The following is a 21,178-nucleotide window of genomic DNA, read 5'->3' on the forward strand; positions in this document are numbered from 1 at the left end:
TTATAAGGCATCTTTCCGAGACGGTGAAATGTTATTGCTTTTATTATCTGTAACCTATTGCTTTTCTCAAAAATACTCTTGACGTGAGTTTTATCCACTTTTTTTTATACTAAGCTGTCTGGTTTGGAGAACCCTTGCTATAGGTTTGGAGAACCCATGCTATAGGTTTGGAGAACCCTTGCTATAGGTTTGGAGAACCCTTGCTATAGGTTTGGAGAACCCTTGCTATAGGTTTGGAGAACCCATGCTATAGGTTTGGAGAACCCTTGCTATAGATTTGGAGAACCCTTGCTATAGGTTTGGAGAACCCTTGCTATAGGTTTGGAGATCCCATGCTATAGGTTTGGAGAACCCTTGCTATAGGTTTGGAGAACCCATGCTATAGGTTTGGAGAACCCTTGCTATAGGTTTGGAGAACCCTTGCTATAGGTTTGGAGAACCATTGCTATAGGTTTGGAGAACCCTTGCTATAGATTTGGACATCCCATACTATAGGTTTGGAGAACCCAAGCTTCATGGTGTCCTTCAAGAAGACTTAGCAATGTAGAAAGTCTGGTGTGACTTGACTAAGAGGGTGTCGGAGGGTAAATGGAAGCAGGCACTTTGAAGAACATTAAATTACTCAATAAGGACTATTCTCCACTGTTGAACACCCTAGCTTATCTCTAATGCTAAGAAATACTGCCTTCATGCAAGTCGGCCCAATGGTTGACCTTCCATACTTCGGTGGACCTTTTCGGAAGCACAAACTTCGACCAGTACCTAAAGTTTGGCCAACCCAAAAGGCACAAATGTGACAAATGAACTAGTGAGCTTGAGTGACCCTTGAGCGGGACACGGCACTGAATGGTCGACCCACTGGTTGGTGGAGCACAGTGCTTCTGATAAAAATACAAAAACAAACAAAAACAGCAACAATGTCCCCGATTGCACGGAGAATCTTATCATCCTTCATGATTCCATTATTTGTAACATATTCCTATCTACTGGCAGTGTAGGCTGAACCAGGCAGTCTTTTTGTGAGGTACCGCTGAAGAAAACAGTTCTTTGCATATAGCATTTAACACTGATAGTGAATATGTTGATGTTGATGAACTTTGCCTTCGACGTGAGAGTGCGTGTGGGTATGGATGTCCGTGTAAATCTTTGGGTACATTTTTGTCGCCATTCCATTGGCCAAAATAGGTCCTTGGGGAAGTAAATGTTGCTGCTGAGCAACGTACTCCTCGTAGTTTATGGAGGAGATGCAGTCTTTATCTACCATTTGTGGTATACAGACTCTTGGCTGCGGTCTATGGACGACGGCCGCACTTGGAGGAGAACATGGTTTCTTCTTGGTCTGGCAAAGCCATAGCAGAATAGTTCCGAATATAAAAACTGCTCCGGCTGGGACTCCGATAATCACGGGCCATGGGAGACTACTGGGAGATATGCTCACAGGTGCAATGGGGGGTTTCGGATCTGTAGATGGAAGAGAAGGAGAAAAAAAAAGTTGATGAAAAAAAATGAACGCAACTGATTAAAACCAGAAAAAGGAGAAAAATGAAAAACAGATGTCAGGCAGAACTATGGACTACTAGTGCTCGACGGTATTCTGATAACACAACATCTGCCAAGTAGCGACGTAGGCTGCCAGCAAATAAGGCTTTGTTGTAGGTGTCCCATTAAGGTCTTAAAGGACAAACAAACAGTTTGCTTTTGTTCGACTCGGATCTCCGAGGTTCTGTTTTATTTTGTCTTTGCCTCGATGTAGCAGAATAAACCTTCTTTGGCCACATGTGGTTTCAAAAATACCATGGCTCAGCAGTGAGTCTGGCGGCCCGGAGCAGCCTCGAAATAAAATGTGGTTAATTGTCACTAATACCTTTCCCTAATGTCAACAAGCCAGTCATTTTAACTATGCGGTCCGGTTGCTCGAAGCTTGGCGTGCCAGATTCTGCTGTGCCAGACGTGATATGTATCCCGGCCTTTCAGATATAATAGCCGTCAATTGCCTGATTATTGTATTACATGGCACAGTTGTTGCTTCCTATACTGTTTCAGGCCTTGTGCACATGTTGTGCGGAGCCATAATAGTAGAGGATTCTATTCTGTGCCATGTTCCTATAAGAACGGCTTTACTTCTAGGGCGGAATATCTCCAACATATGGTTTCCCATATGGCGGCAGATGTGACCAATATCAACAACAAGGCCAACAATCAGTTCCCTATACAAGAATTATCTAATCCATATGAGAATTCTAGAACATAACATATCACCATCTGTCTAGAAAAGTAAACGCTAAGGCAAACATTTTCCATTGGTGGGACACCCATTTTCCACCCAAGTGGTGGAGTCCATCTGCCTTCGAAGGCAACAAACTGAATTTAGACAGTGGCTATGGGTAAGAATGGAGAAATGGGAAATATACAGACCACAGTAGACAGAAGCCATTTAGTGGATGGAGTTAGTACATGGCATTCTTCCAAATACCGATTCAATATGGCGGCCGCCAAACACACTTCTATTACATTTTTACATAGTATTGTCTCATCTTACCTGGTAGGACGGTCAGAAAGGCAATTTTGAAGCTGTATCCCATTGTGTTAGCACCCAGACAAATATACATCCCAGCATCCTCTTCCTTCGCCCGTGTAATGATGAGTTTATTTAAGTAGGAACCGTCAGGCCGAGACCAAACATCTCCATTGGGAAGGACAATAAACTTCTGACCACCAAAATCGATGGTGGAATTGTACTTGCTCTCCGAGCCATATTCGACTCTCTTCAACCACTGAATCACTGGCTTCACATCACTACGGACTTTACACTGGAATGACGTTGTGCCTCCAAAATCCACGGTGGTGTTGACCGGGTGGTTACCCGTCAGTATGGGCTTCGATTTTGTTCTCTCTGAAGGAAAAGAAAAATATCATCATTATTTTCATTATAGTACTGTGAAGGATAATCAGGAGATCAACTTTACAGCAGGCTGTAAAATGTGATGGCTTTTAGAGTCCGTGCGTTATGCTGACATCTAGTGGCCAGTGGGAAAACTGCAATATATTTTATAATTGATAACTCAGAAAAAAGCTTGTAAATTTCCAAAAATAAACCACTTTCTGATGGTAAATAATTCTATTCCACCATGACTGCTGGGTGACAACTCTTGCAATGATGGCCATTTCGGTTGTCACCACTCTTTCGGGGCCATTGTACTTCCATTGAACGTTCAGATTTAAAGTGGCCATAGTTTTTTACTGGGGTCTTCTTGATTCGAAGACCCCAATAGATTTTTTTTTTTACTAGGGATTGTTTTACTTAAAGGGGAAATGTGTTAGCAATTTTATTACATCCAATTTATTTGAGTTAAAGGGCAAATCTGAACCCAAAATATCTTAGGCTAATGTACAGACATAGCGAGGCTGACGTACAGCTTAAGAAATATATGATTTTTTTGTTGTAAGACCTGGATATATGGATTCACAGATGTCAAAGAAAGTATCTGGCTAAGTCTTGTGTAGGAGAACTGGTCTTATATCAACCAACGCCAAGCGTTTCCCACCTCATAAAAGTTTTCTATTTTTACTAGCTGCTTTTTGTTATTTCGTTATATTTTCTATTACTATATCTTAGTTTGCTGTAACCCAGCCAAAAGGTGTCCAGGAGCAGATACAAGTCATTAGGTACAACGGCGGGCCTGGTATGGTAGTTCCTATTAGATCCCAGGTCCTGATACAATGAAAATGCCAAATCTGACATTGGGATGAGGGTTGATTCATTTTCCTGTCTGTGCTCCTGGTTTTAGTGTAAACATATGTTTTTAGTGTCTCTACACAGCTGAATGGTGATTGCTACCAGATGTCTCCTCCCAGGTTCCTTCTATGAGAGCACCAGGCTGGCCAACTCATGTGCTTCTCATCATTACTGATACGGAAGACAGAGAAGGAACATGCCAAGAAAATCCCACTGATAACATCAGCACTATGGCAGGAATGGTACTTACGGATAACTTCAACTTTGTATGTTGCGTTGATCTGTCCGACTCGGTTGAACACTTGACATGTGTACTTGCCGCTGTCTTCTGGCTTGAGGCTCTTCAAATTTAGGGTCCACTTCTTCTTTTTGTTCTCACCAATCTCCTGTGTGGTCAGAGGCTTGTTGTCTTTGAGCCACGTGATCTCCGGCCTGGGATTTCCACTGGCAATGCACTTTAGACGAACGGAGCTGCCCACCGGACGGGCAATGACTCGCTTCCTCATTTTTGCCGGTTGGGTGAACCGCGGTCGGACTGAGAAGAAAAAAAAAAGGCAAAAATTGTCAGAAATAATACTACAACTGTATTACCTATGAGTGCTGGTAGACTCTGAAGATACATGGGGCACTGGGGGTGTTTGGTGGAAGGGTGGGACACCTGAAAGACCTAGAACATACACGGTAGGAAAGACTCTGACATTTCCACCAAACCGGGTTGTCTTCTTCTACTGGGTCATCTTCTTCTACTGGGTCAATAAGACTACTTATATCAATACCATTGGATGGGATACAAATTTAGACTCCAGACCAGATTCCAAATGGGCAAACCTTCACTGTGTGTACCCAGATGATGGACCTGGTAGTAATGGTGGCCATGTTGGTTGAAATCCAACTTCTCAACTGGGCAGAAGATAACAACTCAAAAATGTTCAATTTTTACTCTTATTTTAGGATGAAATGGCCAACAAACACAACCCACCAAAAAAAGCTGCTGTGGGTCACCAAAGGCCTGATTCTCAACACCCAGGGCAAAAAGTTGACTTCACTGGGTAATGCCCGGGCCAGACAGGAATTTTCCCAGGTGTGAATGGACATCTATGTAATATAGGGATAACTTAAGTCTTAAAAAGTGTATCTCCGTCCTGGCTGGAGCTTGGGACCCCCCGACTAGGATGTCAACGTGTCTTAATACCGCATATGGACAGGGGTTCTCATAATGAATCAGCAATTCATTGGGCCAAAAAAGGGATTATACATGATGAATAGCACATTATACGTCCACCCACGAATACAAACTTATACAAATAAGTCAGATATGGATAAATTAGGCACTTGAGCCTGGCTGTCAGATGTCGTAGTCAGCACATTCGTTACAATAACATCACTTATACTGTTTACTCGTCAACTGGACTTTTCAAGGGGATTTTTTTGCAGACAAATTTCTGTTGCTTGTACTCGAATACTTGTCAAAGTCAACGTCGAACATATGCTGCAAACATCCCTTCATGAGTACACTGAAAGGCCACATTCAGAGGAGGTGACGCCATCGCTCTGCTCAATACCTTACTTACTTCTGTACAGTACAGAGGCCAATTGACCCACCTGGAAGAAAAATCAATGTTTTTGGGAAAAAGTAACTGGTTTTTAAGAGGTGGGCGGACTCAAAGGGACATTCATGTAAGGAAAATCACTTTATAGACTGGAAATGTTATTAGAAATTTGTAAAAAGTTCAAAAAGTTCCAGGGTATCTGATAGTCTGGATTAAAAAATGGTCACAGTAATGTACTTGACCAAAAAATTGGTAAATTTTATTCTGTTCCTCTGAAATTTGTTCTGAGAGAAGAGCCAGAATATTGGAACAAAAACCAAACTACGGGAATTTCTAAACTATTGAGTCAAAATAAATTTATGATAATCCCATAATCCAGCGATTCTAACTGGACTCTTACCAACAAAATTTACCTAAATTTTCACATCCATCCTATAATCCAGAATATGTAATAATTTGGTGCTCAAGTAATTCTGGAATAAAATAATTTTAGTGTACAAAAATTCCAACTCACCCCATTGCTTGTTGGAGAACTCATCCAAATCTGGCCTATGCCCGTCAGGAGGTTGGTTGGGTTTTCCTGCACTGGAATCATCTGCAAAATAGAAATGTAAACATTCAGTTTTACTTCTGAAGATATTCAATATAAAATTTAATGCAGGGGCCACACTGTTGCTCAGTGGTTAGCACTGCAGCCTTGCAGCGCTGGGTCCTGGTGTTCAAATCCCGCCAAGGGCAAAACAGTTTGTATGTTCTCCCTGTGTTTGCATGGATTTCCATCCCATATGCCAAAAAGACATATTGATAGGGGAAAAAAATGTACATTGTGAGCTCTATCTACATTTAAAAAAAAAAAAAAAAAATTAATGTCAATGTCAATTTTTAATTTTCGTGTTTTTTTTTTTTCTGTTTATTCAGATCCGGAGATTTTTTTTTTATAATTCGTCTGGATGCCCTTGGAAACAGACTGCGGTATAACTCCAAGCTGTTGTCAGTCACGTGACCTATCCTAACAAGTGAATTTTAACTCAAAAAAACAAAAAGAATTTCGTAGCTTTAGATCTGAACGGTGCGGAAAACGTCACAGAAATAAGTAAGTTATCGAGTTTTTGTCTTCTTCATGCCAAAGAAGTCAAAGGGTTGGCAACCCAGCTTTCCCACAGATACTGAAAGACATAATAACTCTCCATTCTTATGCTCAGTTAACCCTCCCATCTGTGTCAGTCTTTACTGCAGTTTTTGCATTCTATTCATAAAGTAGGATTTTAAACTCCTTTTCTTTACAATTTAACGAGCCTGTGACATGTAAGATGATGGATGGTGATACAGGCGAGCGGAGGCGGCCACTAAGGACCACATCTCCAAAGGTATAAGGGAAGGAATGTAAGTAGAGATGAGCGAACACTAAAATGTTCGAGGTTCGAAATTCGATTCGAACAGCCGCTCAATGTTCGTGTGTTCGAACGGGTTTCGAACCCCATTATAGTCTATGGGGAACAGATACTCGTTAAGGGGGAAACCCAAATCCGTGTCTGGAGGGTCACCAAGTCCACTATGACACCCCAGGAAATGATGCCAACACCTCTGGAATGACACTGGGACAGCAGGGGAAGCATGCCTGGGGGCATCTAACACACCAAAGACCCTCTATTACCCCAACATCACTGCCTAACAACTACACACTTTCCACATTCAAAAAACCTCTATCAAAGTGGGAAAATACCTGGAAACCTTCTTTACTCCCCAAATGGATGGACACAAACCCCAATTTAAGCTCAACAAACAGTAACAACCACCCCTTTAAATCACGTTCCCCATGACAACCACAAATGGAATAGGCAATGGGAATTCCAAAAGCCCTCACCCTTAACTGTCATTTTGAGTGTGTGTGTGTGTGTGTGTGTGTGTGTGTGTGATGTGGTAAGACCTTCCAAAATTCACTTTTCTAGCCCTTAACATGAGCCCTTCCAAACAAAGTTACATGACCTTAAGCTGAGCTACCAGCAGAGATTGAGGCCCTTGGCATGAGTAGAGCCTTGCACCAGCAGTGTTTTTGGCACTTAGGGTGAGTTGAGCCTTGTACCAGCGTGTGTCCCTTAACATCAGGCGGGCCCTAAGTTCTGCGCTTTGCACAAAAGTTCCACATTAACTAGGCTGAATGGTACAAAGATTAGTAGGCCCGAGAACCAGGAACAGGTCTTGCAATGGCTGTCGGATAACGCTTAAAGCACATTGTCCACCAGCCAGTCAGCCTCTACCTCCTCTTACCCAACAGTCTTGTCCTCCTTCCACCCAAAATTCCCAATCTTCTCAGAACAATAACCCCAACTGTCCCTGCTCCCCAGAGCTGTTCTCCCTTCCTTTGACTGTACCGCAACCTGCCCCTCCATTTCGCGATTCCACGGACCTAACAGACGAGTATCTGTGTCCAGATGCTCAAACACTAGAGTCTCCTCCATTCCATCTCCGGTCGATTTGGTGGCGGATGACCAGCAACCCACCCTCATCGACGACGATGAGACGCAGTTGCTGTCAGGGCAGCCAGTTGACATGCGCATTGTGCAGGAGGAGGAGGCGAGACAGGAGTTGGAAGAGGAGGTGGTGGACGACGAGGACACCGACCCCACCTGGACAAGGCAGATGTCAAGCTGGGAAAGTAGTGTGGATGTTGAGGCAGGTGCAGCACCAAAAAGGGTAGCTAGAGGCAGAGACATGTCCAGAGGCAGAGGTCAGCTGCTTTGCCGAAGCCAGGCCAGACCCGGAATGTCCGAAGATGTTCCCTTTTGTACCCAGCCCAGAAAAACTCCCCCATCGAGGGCACGTTTCTTGAAGGTGTAGAGTTTTTTCAAGGAATGCGCCGAGGACAGATATAGTGTCGTCTACACAATTTGCCTCTCGAAATCGAGTAGGGGCCCTGAGAAGAGCAACCTGTCCACCACTTCAATGCACCGTCATTTGGAATCCAAGCAATGGAATCAGTGGCAGGCAGCAACGGCAGGACAAACGTCGCCCGCCGTTCATGCCACTGCCTCTGCTCACAGTGCTGGCGATGCACTCCAGAGGACGAGCCAGGACATCACTTCATCTGCCTCCGCCACTTTGTTGACTTCTCCCTCATCCTCCCCTGTTTCTGTCTTATCTCCTTCTCCTGCACCATCAAAGGCACCATCAGGCGCTTCTTTACAACAACCCACCATCTCTCAGACATTGGAGCGCCGGCAGAAATACACCGCTAACCACCCACCCACGCAAGCCTAGAACGCCAACATCGCTAAACTGCTGGCCCAGGAGAGGTTGGCGTTCTGGCTTGTTGAAACTCCCGCCTTCCCGGACCTGATGGCAACTGTGGCACCTCACTATGCCGTCCCTAGCCGTCTCAACTTCTCCCGGTGTGGCGTCCCCGCCTTGCACCAGCACGTGTCACTCAACATCAGGTGGGCCCTTAGTTCCGCGCTTTGCTGCAAGGTCCACTTGACCACCGACACTTGGACAAGCGCCTGTGGTCAGGGATGCTGCAGTGCTTATCTTTAATGACAGGCAGGGTGAATGTGGTGGAGTCTGTTCCTCGGGTGCAAACTGGGGTGGCCTATCTCCTCTCCCAGGCCAAAATTCATGGCAGGAGTAGACTGAAACCCTACGACGCTGCAACCTCCACCACAGCTACTAGCGGCAAACGCTAAAACACTGGTGTGGGGAGACGTCAGCAGGCGGTGCTGAAGCTCATCAGCTTGGGGGACAGACAGCACAGTGCCTCCGAGGTCAGGGATGCCATCCTGGCTGAGATGGCATTTTTTTTTCCCTGCTACACCTGGGGCCTGGCATTTTTACGCCTGTGATAATGGCTGGAACCTGGTAGCGGCTCTGGAGCTTGCCAGCCTCCAACACGTTCCATGTTTGGCCCACGTCTAACCTAGTGGTGCAAAGTTTTTTAAAAACATACCCAAATGTACCGAAGCTACTGTTGAAAATGCGGCGCTTGTGCGCCCACTTTTGCAAGTGCACAGGAGTCGCTGCTAGCCTAAAAACACTCTAGCAAGGCCTACATCTGTCCAAACACAGGCTGTTGTCCGTCATTCACACACGCTGAAACCCTACAATACCATATCTTGAGCAGGGTGTGTGAGCTGCACAGACCTTTGATGGAGTTCCATCTACAAAACCCAAGGGTTCCTCAAAGTCAGCAACCAAAGTTTCTGCACCATGAGTTTCCAGGGGTGGCAGAGTTATGGCTAGGGGAAGAGGCATGGATAGGGATGATGTCTAGGGGCAAAAGCAGTGTGGATGTGGAGGCAAGCTAAGCAGGAAAAACTGGGGGTACAAGCTAAGGCATGGACTGGGGTGATGTCTAGGGGCAAAAGCAGTGTGGATGTGGAGGCAAGCTAAGCAGGAAAAACTGGGGATACAAGCTAAGGCATGGACTGGGGTGATGTCTAGGGGCAAAAGCAGTGTGGATGTGGAGGCAAGCTAAGCAGGAAAAACTGGGGGTACAAGCTAAGGCATGGACTGGGGTGATGTCTAGGGGCAAAAGCAGTGTGGATGTGGAGGCAAGCTAAGCAGGAAAAACTGGGGGTACAAGCTAAGGCATGGACTGGGGTGATGTCTAGGGGCAAAAGCAGTGTGGATGTGGAGGCAAGCTAAGCAGGAAAAACTGGGGGTACAAGCTAAGGCATGGACTGGGGTGATGTCTAGGGGCAAAAGCAGTGTGGATGTGGAGGCAAGCTAAGCAGGAAAAACTGGGGGTACAAGCTAAGGCATGGACTGGGGTGATGTCTAGGGGCAAAAGCAGTGTGGATGTGGAGGCAAGCTAAGCAGGAAAAACTGGGGGTACAAGCTAAGGCATGGACTGGGGTGATGTCTAGGGGCAAAAGCAGTGTGGATGTGGAGGCAAGCTAAGCAGGAAAAACTGGGGGTACAAGCTAAGGCATGGACTGGGGTGATGTCTAGGGGCAAAAGCAGTGTGGATGTGGAGGCAAGCTAAGCAGGAAAAACTGGGGGTACAAGCTAAGGCATGGACTGGGGTGATGTCTAGGGGCAAAAGCAGTGTGGATGTGGAGGCAAGCAAAGCAGGGAAAATGGTGGCTAGAGGCAAAGGGATGTCCATAGGCAGCAAGGGCAAAGATGCAAAACTCTCCCGTTTCAAGAATTTTCCTGACTTGTTTCCCCACAAAACATTCCTGGGAGGAGGGCTGAAACACCACCCTCCTCCTCCTCCGCTGTTAGATTTACCCCAGCTACGAGCTGAAAACGCTGCAACACTGGTGTGGGGAGACGTCAGCAGGCTGGGCTGAAGCTCATCAGCTTGGGAGACGGACAGCACACTGCCTCTGAGGTCAGGGATGCCATCCTGGATGAGATGGCAATTTGTTTATCCCCGCTGCCCCTGGGGCCAGGTTTTTTAGCTTGTTGGAGGGCTCTGGAGCTTGCCAGCCTCCAACACGTTCCATGCCTGGCCCACATGTTCAATGTAGTGGTGCAATGATTTTTAAAAACATACCCCAAATTAGCTGAGCTAAGGGTGAAAGTGCGGCACTTGGACACCCACTTTCCCAAGTCTACAGTACCTGGAGCTAGCCGCAATACACTCCAGCAAGGCCTACATCTGCCTGAAGCACCTACTGTTGTGCGAGGTCACCACACGCTCTAACCCTAGATACCGTATGTTCAGCAGGGTGTGTGAGCAGCAGAGACCTTTGATGGAGTACCAGCTACAAAACCCAAGGGTTCCTCAGAGTCAGCTCCCTCACTTTCTGCACCATGAGTTTCCATGGGTGGCAGACTTATGGCTAGAGGCACAGGCATGGATAGGGGTGATGTGTAGGGGCAAAAGCAGTGTGGATGTGGAGGCAAGCTAAGCAGCAAAAACTGGGGGTACAAGCAGCCGGTGACATCATCACTGACAAGCACAGCTGTCTGTCAGCTGACAGGCTGACTTTCACCAAAATGAACAGACAATGGATAGACTCATCATATACATGTCAGTTACATGACAAATTTAGTGCAATTTGCAAGTCCAAGATGGTTTGGAGATCTGCGGAGAGGAATCTCACCACCTCTTGCGGGTGCCATCATTTGGAAGGCAAGCCCTGGGCTGGGGTGAGAGCAAGCGCAGGATAATCGTCGTTTGGCCTGGCGGCCACTGCCTCTTCCACTGTTGACAGGGCTGGCGCTGCAGTCCAGACCAGGAGCCAGGACACCTCCACATCTGCCTCTGACACTTTGGGGAGTTCACCCTTATCCTCACCTTTTCCTGCCATTTCTCCTTTTGCCCGCGCCATCATGCGCCTCTTCCCAGCAACTCCCCATCTCCCAAGCCTTTCATTTCATGCTAAAGTACAGCGCAACCCACCCACATGCCCAAGGCTTCAACGGCCTCATCTCAAGAAATCTGGCCCAGGAGATGTTGGAATCCCGGCTGGGGGACACTCTGCCCTTTTTGGGCAGAGTGTCTACTGCGCCACCGCACTGTGCCGTCCACACCAGCACTTTCCCCCAAACATGAGGCGGTCCCTAAATTCAGCGCTTAGCCCTAAAGTTCCATGTGACCAGTTACGAATGGACAAGTGCATGCGGACAGGGACGCTACCTTTCAATTTGGGCACAGTGGTTGAATGTAGTTGAGGCGTGGACCGGGTCGCAAAATGTGGTGGCCTGACTTGTCTCCCCACACAACATTCCTGGGAGGAGGGCTGAAACACCACCCTCCTCCGCTGTTAAATTGACCCCAGCTACGAGCTGGAAACGCTGCAACACTGGTGTGGGGAGACGTCAGCGGGCCGTGCTGAAGCTCATCAGCTTGGGGGCCAGACAGCACACTGCCTACAAAGTGAGTCATGCCATCCTCGATGAGACGGCAATGTGGTTTTTGCCACTGCACCTGGGCCCAGGCATGTTGTCATGTGTGATAATGGCCGTAACCTGGGATTGGCTCTGTAGCTTGGCAGCCTGCAACATATTCCATGCCTGGGCCACGTTTTTAACTCATTGCTGCTAATCTTTTGAAAAAGGTACCCCAATGTTCCTGAGCTACTGGTGAAAGTGTGGCGCTTGTGCGGATAGTTTTTAAAGTGTATAGTTGCCGCTGCTAGCCTCTATGCACTCCTACAACGCCTGTACCTGCTGGAACAACGGCTGTTGTGCGACGTCTCCACACTGCTGGCACTAAACATATCATGTGTTGAGCAGAGTGTGTGAGCAGCACAGACCTTTGATGTAGTTCCAACTCCAAAACCCTCGGGTTCGTCAAAGTCAACTCCCTCAGTTGCTCAACCATGAGTGGCCATGGGTGGCAGACTTATGTGAAATCCCATCCCATCCATTGCACTGGACACGAAACATTAGCATGCGCTCAGCACAACTTCGGATATGGCAGATGCGTTAAGCAGGGTGCAGGGTACAACACAGACCAGGCCCGAGCACCAGGAACAGGTGTTAGAAATACTGCAGCATCTGCCATTTCCTTCCAATTTTGGGGTTTTGGACCCGCCACCGACTTGTCTGGACCTAAGTGGGGATCATGAGACACAGTTGCCATCAAGGCAAGCTGTGGTCATGTGCGGTTTGCAGTAAGGGGGCAGTGCGCAATTGGAAGAGGAGTTGGTGGATGACGAGGCCACCGACCCCACATGGACAGGGGTGATGTCTAGGGGCTAAAGCAGTGTAGATGTAGAGGGAAGCTAAATCAACAAAAAACCTGGGTAGAAGCAAAGGCATAAACTGGGGTGATGTTTAGGGGTGAAAGCAGAGTAGATGTGGAGGGAAGCTAAGCAGCAAAAACAGTGGGTAGAAGCAAAGGCATGCAAAACTCTACCCTGTTGGAAGACTTATTCCTAGGTCTGGAACACGTTAATGGCCCCCCTGGACAAATTACTGCCACTCAGGGGCCTAGTGTCACCAGGAGGGACAAGTATAGGCGCATGTTGTGGGAATACCTGGCCGACACCAGCTCTGTCCTCTCCGATCCCTCTGTGCTCTACAGCCTAAACTTATTTTCTCATCTTTTTTTCTGAACTGCACATCTCTTGCCTGCTTCCTTTGGGATCTTAGAAATGGTGGTCCACTTCCACAGATGGTAACTTCAATAGACAGTGTAACGGGAGTAGCTGAGGGATCGCTGTCTTAACCACTTTTTGGCACAAAATTAACTTCCAAAGCCAAATATGGTGCAAGTATATGATGCAAGGACACCTACACACCTATCTCTGACACATTGGGGAGTTCACCCTCATGCGCCCTTTTGGCCTGCACCATCATGCGCCTCTTCCCAGCCACTCCACATTTCCCAAGCTTTTCATTGCAGGCAGAAGTACAATACAACCCACCCCCATGCCCAAGCCTGTAACAGCCTCATCGATAAACTGCTGGCCCTGGAGATGTTGGTGTTTGTTTATGCTTCTGGAGACCCAGGCCTTCCGTCAGCAGATGGCAGCTGGGGCACCTCCCTATGCTGGGCCTAGCCGTTACTACTTCTCTTGGTGTGCTGTCTCTGCCTTGCGCCTGCATGTGTCCCATAACATCAGTCGGGCCCAGAGCTCTGCGCTTTGCTGCAAGGTCCACTTGACCACCGACACATGGACAAGCGCCTGTGGTCAGGGATGCTGCAGTGCTTATCTTTAATGACAGGCAGGGTGAATGTGGTGGAGTCTGTTCCCCGGGTGCAAACTGGGGTGGCCTATCTCCTCTCCCAGGCCATGGCAGGAGTAGACTGAAACCCTACGAAGCTGCAACCTCCACCCCAGCTACTAGCGGAAAACACTGTAACACTGGCATGGGGAGATGTCAGTAGGCCGTGCTGAAACTGATCAGCTTGGGGGACAGACAGCACAGTGCCTCCGAGGTCAGGGATGCCATCCTGGCTGAGATGGCATTTTTTTTTCCCTGCTACACCTGGGGCCTGGCATTTTTGCGCCTGTGATAATGGCTGGAACCTGGTAGCAGATCTGGAGCTTGCCAGACTCAAACACGGTCCACGCATGGCCCACGTTTTCCAACTTGTTGGTGCCATGTTTCTTTGAAACCTACACCATTGTGCCTGATATACAGGTCAAAGTGGGGCCATTTTCGTAAGTGAGAACTAGCCTCTGCTAGGCAGAAAACATTCAGAGCACACTCCTCTCATCTTCGCACCGTTGGCTGGCGGAGGAAGACGAGGGGGTTGGAGTGGCATCTGATGTCCCTATCCCACACGAGGCTAGAGGGTGCACTTCAGTGCATCCCATTGCTTCACCACAAATGGTGTGAAGGGGAGTGGAAAATGGAGGAAATGGAGAGTGACCCTTACAGTTGGGGCCAGCAAAGGCATGCCAAGTAACACACTGGCACACATGGCTGACTTCATCTTGGGTTACTTTTCAACACATATTTCACATCATGAAGAACAAATAATACTGGATTTTTTCAAGCCTCGAACCCCGGTCTAGGTCTAATGTCTGTTCCTTTCTTATATTAGGGGAGAGGGAAAAAAAATTACTTCAGTGATACGTTTAGCGTACATAGACTGACTATTAATGTGTATCCCACTTAGTGTTGTTAGGGTTACACACCGTCACAACCTGGCTAAAGCTTCTATAGCTGTTAATAAAGTCAACATAACTTTACGGTATCCAAAAAGACAGCTGGTACCGACAGAGAGCAAGACAAATGTCACCCAAAGCTGTGAGCTCTGAACACCCACAGTGACTTTGGCGTCATCATCATTATAAGGGAGTGGGTGGTAATAAATAACTTGGCAGTGCCTAAAACCCAAAAAGCTTATACAACTATATTTACATTAAGATACACAAATGAAACTTTTCAGTAGCATGTCATGAGACAAGCTGATAAGCTCTTCCTTTGTGCAGTGCTATTTGAAAGTTAAACGCTGCCTTTATTTTAATTCTGGAGAAGGTGCAGACATTAGATTTAGAACATGTTGTCTTCATTGTCCAAATCCTCTATATAGGTAACGCGTTTTTCGGGCCGAGCTGTCTGGGAACGAGCTGGTGCAGCACTGACAACCTGGGTGAATATGGCAAGAGCCTGAGATGTAGGGTGAATGAATCCCCAAATTATTTGTGGAATTCCCAGTGAGACAATGGCACTGTATACCAGTATTAAAAATTGTGGGTGCACATAACCCCCATATATTCTTTGAATTCCCAGTCAGACAATGGCACTGTATAGCAGTATTAAAAATTGTGGGTGCACGTAACCCCCATATATTCTTTGAATTCCCAGTCAGACAATGGCACTGTATACCAGTATTAAAAATTGTGGGTGCACGTAACCCCCATATATTCTTTGAATTCCCAGTCAGACAATGGCACTGTATACCAGTAGTAAAAATTGTGGGTGCACATAACCCCCATATATTCTTTGAATTCCCAGTCAGACAATGGCACTGTATACCAGTATTAAAAATTGTGGGTGCACATAACCCCCATATATTCTTTGAATTCCCAGTCAGACAATGGCACTGTATACCAGTATTAAAAATTGTGGGTGCACGTAACCCCCATATATTCTTTGAATTCCCAGTCAGACAATGGCACTGTATACCAGTAGTAAAAATTGTGGGTGCACATAACCCCCATATATTCTTTGAATTCCCAGTCAGACAATGGCACTGTATACCAGTATTAAAAATTGTGGGTGCACATAACCCCCATATATTCTTTGAATTCCCAGTCAGACAATGGCACTGTATACCAGTATTAAAAATTGTGGGTGCACATAACCCCCATATATTCTTTGAATTCCCAGTCAGACAATGGCACTGTATAGCAGTATTAAAAATTGTGGGTGCACGTAACCCCCATATATTCTTTGAATTCCCAGTCAGACAATGGCACTGTATACCAGTATTAAAAATTGTGGGTGCACGTAACCCCCATATATTCTTTGAATTCCCAGTCAGACAATGGCACTGTATACCAGTATTAAAAATTGTGGGTGCACGTAACCCCCATATATTCTTTGAATTCCCAGTCAGACAATGGCACTGTATACCAGTAGTAAAAATTGTGGGTGCACATAACCCCCATATATTCTTTGAATTCCCAGTCAGACAATGGCACTGTATACCAGTATTAAAAATTGTGGGTGCACATAACCCCCATATATTCTTTGAATTCCCAGTGAGACAAAGGAACTGTATAGCAGTATTAAAAATTGTGGGTGCACATAACCCCCATATATTCTTTGAATTCCCAGTGAGACAAAGGAACTGTATAGCAGTATTAAAAATTGTGGGTGCACATAACCCCCATATATTCTTTGAATTCCCAGTCAGACAATGGCACTGTATACCAGTATTAAAAATTGTGGGTGCACATAACCCCCATATATTCTTTGAATTCCCAGTCAGACAATGGCACTGTATAGCAGTATTAAAAATTGTGGGTGCACGTAACCCCCATATATTCTTTGAATTCCCAGTCAGACAATGGCACTATATACCAGTATTAAAAATTGTGGGTGCACATAACCCCCATATATTCTTTGAATTCCCAGTCAGACAATGGCACTGTATACCAGTATTAAAAATTGTGGGTGCACGTAACCCCCATATATTCTTTGAATTCCCAGTCAGACAATGGCACTGTATACCAGTAGTAAAAATTGTGGGTGCACATAACCCCCATATATTCTTTGAATTCCCAGTCAGACAATGGCACTGTATACCAGTATTAAAAATTGTGGGTGCACATAACCCCCATATATTCTTTGAATTCCCAGTCAGACAATGGCACTGTATACCAGTATTAAAAATTGTGGGTGCACATAACCCCCATATATTTTTTGAATTCCCAGTGAGACAAAGGAACTGTATAGCAGTATTAAAAATTGTGGGTGCACGTAACCCCCATATATTCTTTGAATTCCCAGTCAGACAATGGCACTGTATACCAGTAGTAAAAATTGTGGGTGCACATAACCCCCATATATTCTTTGAATTCCCAGTCAGACAATGGCACTGTATAGCAGTATTAAAAATTGTGGGTGCACGTAACCCCCATATATTCTTTGAATTCCCAGTCAGACAATGGCACTGTATACCAGTATTAAAAATTGTGGGTGCACGTAACCCCCATATATTCTTTGAATTCCCAGTGAGACAAAGGAACTGTATAGCAGTATTAAAAATTGTGGGTGCACGTAACCCCCATATATTCTTTGAATTCCCAGTCAGACAATGGCACTATATACCAGTATTAAAAATTGTGGGTGCACATAACCCCCATATATTCTTTGAATTCCCAGTCAGACAATGGCACTGTATACCAGTATTAAAAATTGTGGGTGCACGTAACCCCCATATATTCTTTGAATTCCCAGTCAGACAATGGCACTGTATACCAGTAGTAAAAATTGTGGGTGCACATAACCCCCATATATTCTTTGAATTCCCAGTCAGACAATGGCACTGTATACCAGTATTAAAAATTGTGGGTGCACATAACCCCCATATATTCTTTGAATTCCCAGTCAGACAATGGCACTGTATACCAGTATTAAAAATTGTGGGTGCACATAACCCCCATATATTCTTTGAATTCCCAGTCAGACAATGGCACTGTATAGCAGTATTAAAAATTGTGGGTGCACGTAACCCCCATATATTCTTTGAATTCCCAGTCAGACAATGGCACTGTATACCAGTATTAAAAATTGTGGGTGCACGTAACCCCCATATATTCTTTGAATTCCCAGTCAGACAATGGCACTGTATACCAGTATTAAAAATTGTGGGTGCACGTAACCCCCATATATTCTTTGAATTCCCAGTCAGACAATGGCACTGTATACCAGTAGTAAAAATTGTGGGTGCACATAACCCCCATATATTCTTTGAATTCCCAGTCAGACAATGGCACTGTATACCAGTATTAAAAATTGTGGGTGCACATAACCCCCATATATTCTTTGAATTCCCAGTGAGACAAAGGAACTGTATACCAGTAGTAAAAATTGTGGGTGCACATAACCCCCATATATTCTTTGAATTCCCAGTGAGACAAAGGAACTGTATAGCAGTATTAAAAATTGTGGGTGCACATAACCCCCATATATTCTTTGAATTCCCAGTGAGACAAAGGAACTGTATAGCAGTATTAAAAATTGTGGGTGCACATAACCCCCATATATTCTTTGAATTCCCAGTCAGACAATGGCACTGTATACCAGTATTAAAAATTGTGGGTGCACATAACCCCCATATATTCTTTGAATTCCCAGTCAGACAATGGCACTGTATAGCAGTATTAAAAATTGTGGGTGCACGTAACCCCCATATATTCTTTGAATTCCCAGTCAGACAATGGCACTATATACCAGTATTAAAAATTGTGGGTGCACATAACCCCCATATATTCTTTGAATTCCCAGTCAGACAATGGCACTGTATACCAGTAGTAAAAATTGTGGGTGCACATAACCCCCATATATTCTTTGAATTCCCAGTCAGACAATGGCACTGTATACCAGTATTAAAAATTGTGGGTGCACATAACCCCCATATATTCTTTGAATTCCCAGTCAGACAATGGCACTGTATACCAGTATTAAAAATGGTGGGTGCACATAACCCCCATATATTCTTTGAATTCCCAGTGAGACAAAGGAACTGTATAGCAGTATTAAAAATTGTGGGTGCACGTAACCCCCATATATTCTTTGAATTCCCAGTCAGACAATGGCACTGTATACCAGTAGTAAAAATTGTGGGTGCACATAACCCCCATATATTCTTTGAATTCCCAGTCAGACAATGGCACTGTATAGCAGTATTAAAAATTGTGGGTGCACGTAACCCCCATATATTCTTTGAATTCCCAGTCAGACAATGGCACTATATACCAGTATTAAAAATTGTGGGTGCACATAACCCCCATATATTCTTTGAATTCCCAGTCAGACAATGGCACTGTATACCAGTATTAAAAATTGTGGGTGCACGTAACCCCCATATATTCTTTGAATTCCCAGTCAGACAATGGCACTGTATACCAGTAGTAAAAATTGTGGGTGCACATAACCCCCATATATTCTTTGAATTCCCAGTCAGACAATGGCACTGTATACCAGTATTAAAAATTGTGGGTGCACATAACCCCCATATATTCTTTGAATTCCCAGTCAGACAATGGCACTGTATACCAGTATTAAAAATTGTGGGTGCACATAACCCCCATATATTCTTTGAATTCCCAGTGAGACAAAGGAACTGTATAGCAGTATTAAAAATTGTGGGTGCACATAACCCCCATATATTCTTTGAATTCCCAGTGAGACAAAGGAACTGTATAGCAGTATTAAAAATTGTGGGTGCACGTAACCCCCATATATTCTTTGAATTCCCAGTCAGACAATGGCACTATATACCAGTATTAAAAATTGTGGGTGCACATAACCCCCATATATTCTTTGAATTCCCAGTCAGACAATGGCACTGTATACCAGTATTAAAAATTGTGGGTGCACATAACCCCCATATATTCTTTGAATTCCCAGTCAGACAATGGCACTGTATAGCAGTATTAAAAATTGTGGGTGCACGTAACCCCCATATATTCTTTGAATTCCCAGTCAGACAATGGCACTGTATACCAGTATTAAAAATTGTGGGTGCACGTAACCCCCATATATTCTTTGAATTCCCAGTCAGACAATGGCACTGTATACCAGTATTAAAAATTGTGGGTGCACGTAACCCCCATATATTCTTTGAATTCCCAGTCAGACAATGGCACTGTATACCAGTAGTAAAAATTGTGGGTGCACATAACCCCCATATATTCTTTGAATTCCCAGTCAGACAATGGCACTGTATACCAGTATTAAAAATTGTGGGTGCACATAACCCCCATATATTCTTTGAATTCCCAGTCAGACAATGGCACTGTATACCAGTATTAAAAATTGTGGGTGCACGTAACCCCCATATATTCTTTGAATTCCCAGTCAGACAATGGCACTATATACCAGTATTAAAAATTGTGGGTGCACATAACCCCCATATATTCTTTGAATTCCCAGTCAGACAATGGCACTGTATACCAGTATTAAAAATTGTGGGTGCACGTAACCCCCATATATTCTTTGAATTCCCAGTCAGACAATGGCACTGTATACCAGTAGTAAAAATTGTGGGTGCACATAACCCCCATATATTCTTTGAATTCCCAGTCAGACAATGGCACTGTATACCAGTATTAAAAATTGTGGGTGCACATAACCCCCATATATTCTTTGAATTCCCAGTCAGACAATGGCACTGTATACCAGTATTAAAAATTGTGGGTGCACATAACCCCCATATATTCTTTGAATTCCCAGTGAGACAAAGGAACTGTATAGCAGTATTAAAAATTGTGGGTGCACGTAACCCCCATATATTCTTTGAATTCCCAGTCAGACAATGGCACTGTATACCAGTAGTAAAAATTGTGGGTGCACATAACCCCCATATATTCTTTGAATTCCCAGTCAGACAATGGCACTGTATAGCAGTATTAAAAATTGTGGGTGCACGTAACCCCCATATATTCTTTGAATTCCCAGTCAGACAATGGCACTATATACCAGTATTAAAAATTGTGGGTGCACATAACCCCCATATATTCTTTGAATTCCCAGTCAGACAATGGCACTGTATAGCAGTATTAAAAATTGTGGGTGCACATAACCCCCATATATTCTTTGAATTCCCAGTGAGACAAAGGAACTGTATAGCAGTATTAAAAATTGTGGGTGCACGTAACCCCCATATATTCTTTGAATTCCCAGTCAGACAATGGCACTATATACCAGTATTAAAAATTGTGGGTGCACATAACCCCCATATATTCTTTGAATTCCCAGTCAGACAATGGCACTGTATACCAGTATTAAAAATTGTGGGTGCACGTAACCCCCA

General features: G+C 44.9%; 1 protein-coding gene across 3 annotated transcripts in view; it reads right to left on the minus strand.

Moving 5' to 3' along the window:
- Positions 1-357: 357 nt before the first annotated feature.
- Positions 358-21,178, minus strand: part of FGFRL1 (fibroblast growth factor receptor like 1) — a 134,512-nt gene continuing 113,691 nt past the window's right edge. For all 3 annotated transcript variants that reach the window (XM_075261155.1, XM_075261160.1, XM_075261168.1), the window contains exons 4-7: positions 5,801-5,881; positions 3,987-4,271; positions 2,540-2,893; positions 358-1,461 (exon numbers count right to left, since the gene is read on the minus strand). In XM_075261155.1, coding sequence (XP_075117256.1) covers positions 1,061-1,461; positions 2,540-2,893; positions 3,987-4,271; positions 5,801-5,881 — 1,121 coding nt within the window. In that variant the 3' untranslated portion in view covers positions 358-1,060. The remainder of the gene's footprint in view (positions 1,462-2,539; positions 2,894-3,986; positions 4,272-5,800; positions 5,882-21,178) is intronic.

The sequence above is a fragment of the Leptodactylus fuscus genome, chromosome 1 (genome assembly GCF_031893055.1).
Source record: "Leptodactylus fuscus isolate aLepFus1 chromosome 1, aLepFus1.hap2, whole genome shotgun sequence".
NCBI lineage: Eukaryota > Metazoa > Chordata > Amphibia > Anura > Leptodactylidae > Leptodactylus > Leptodactylus fuscus.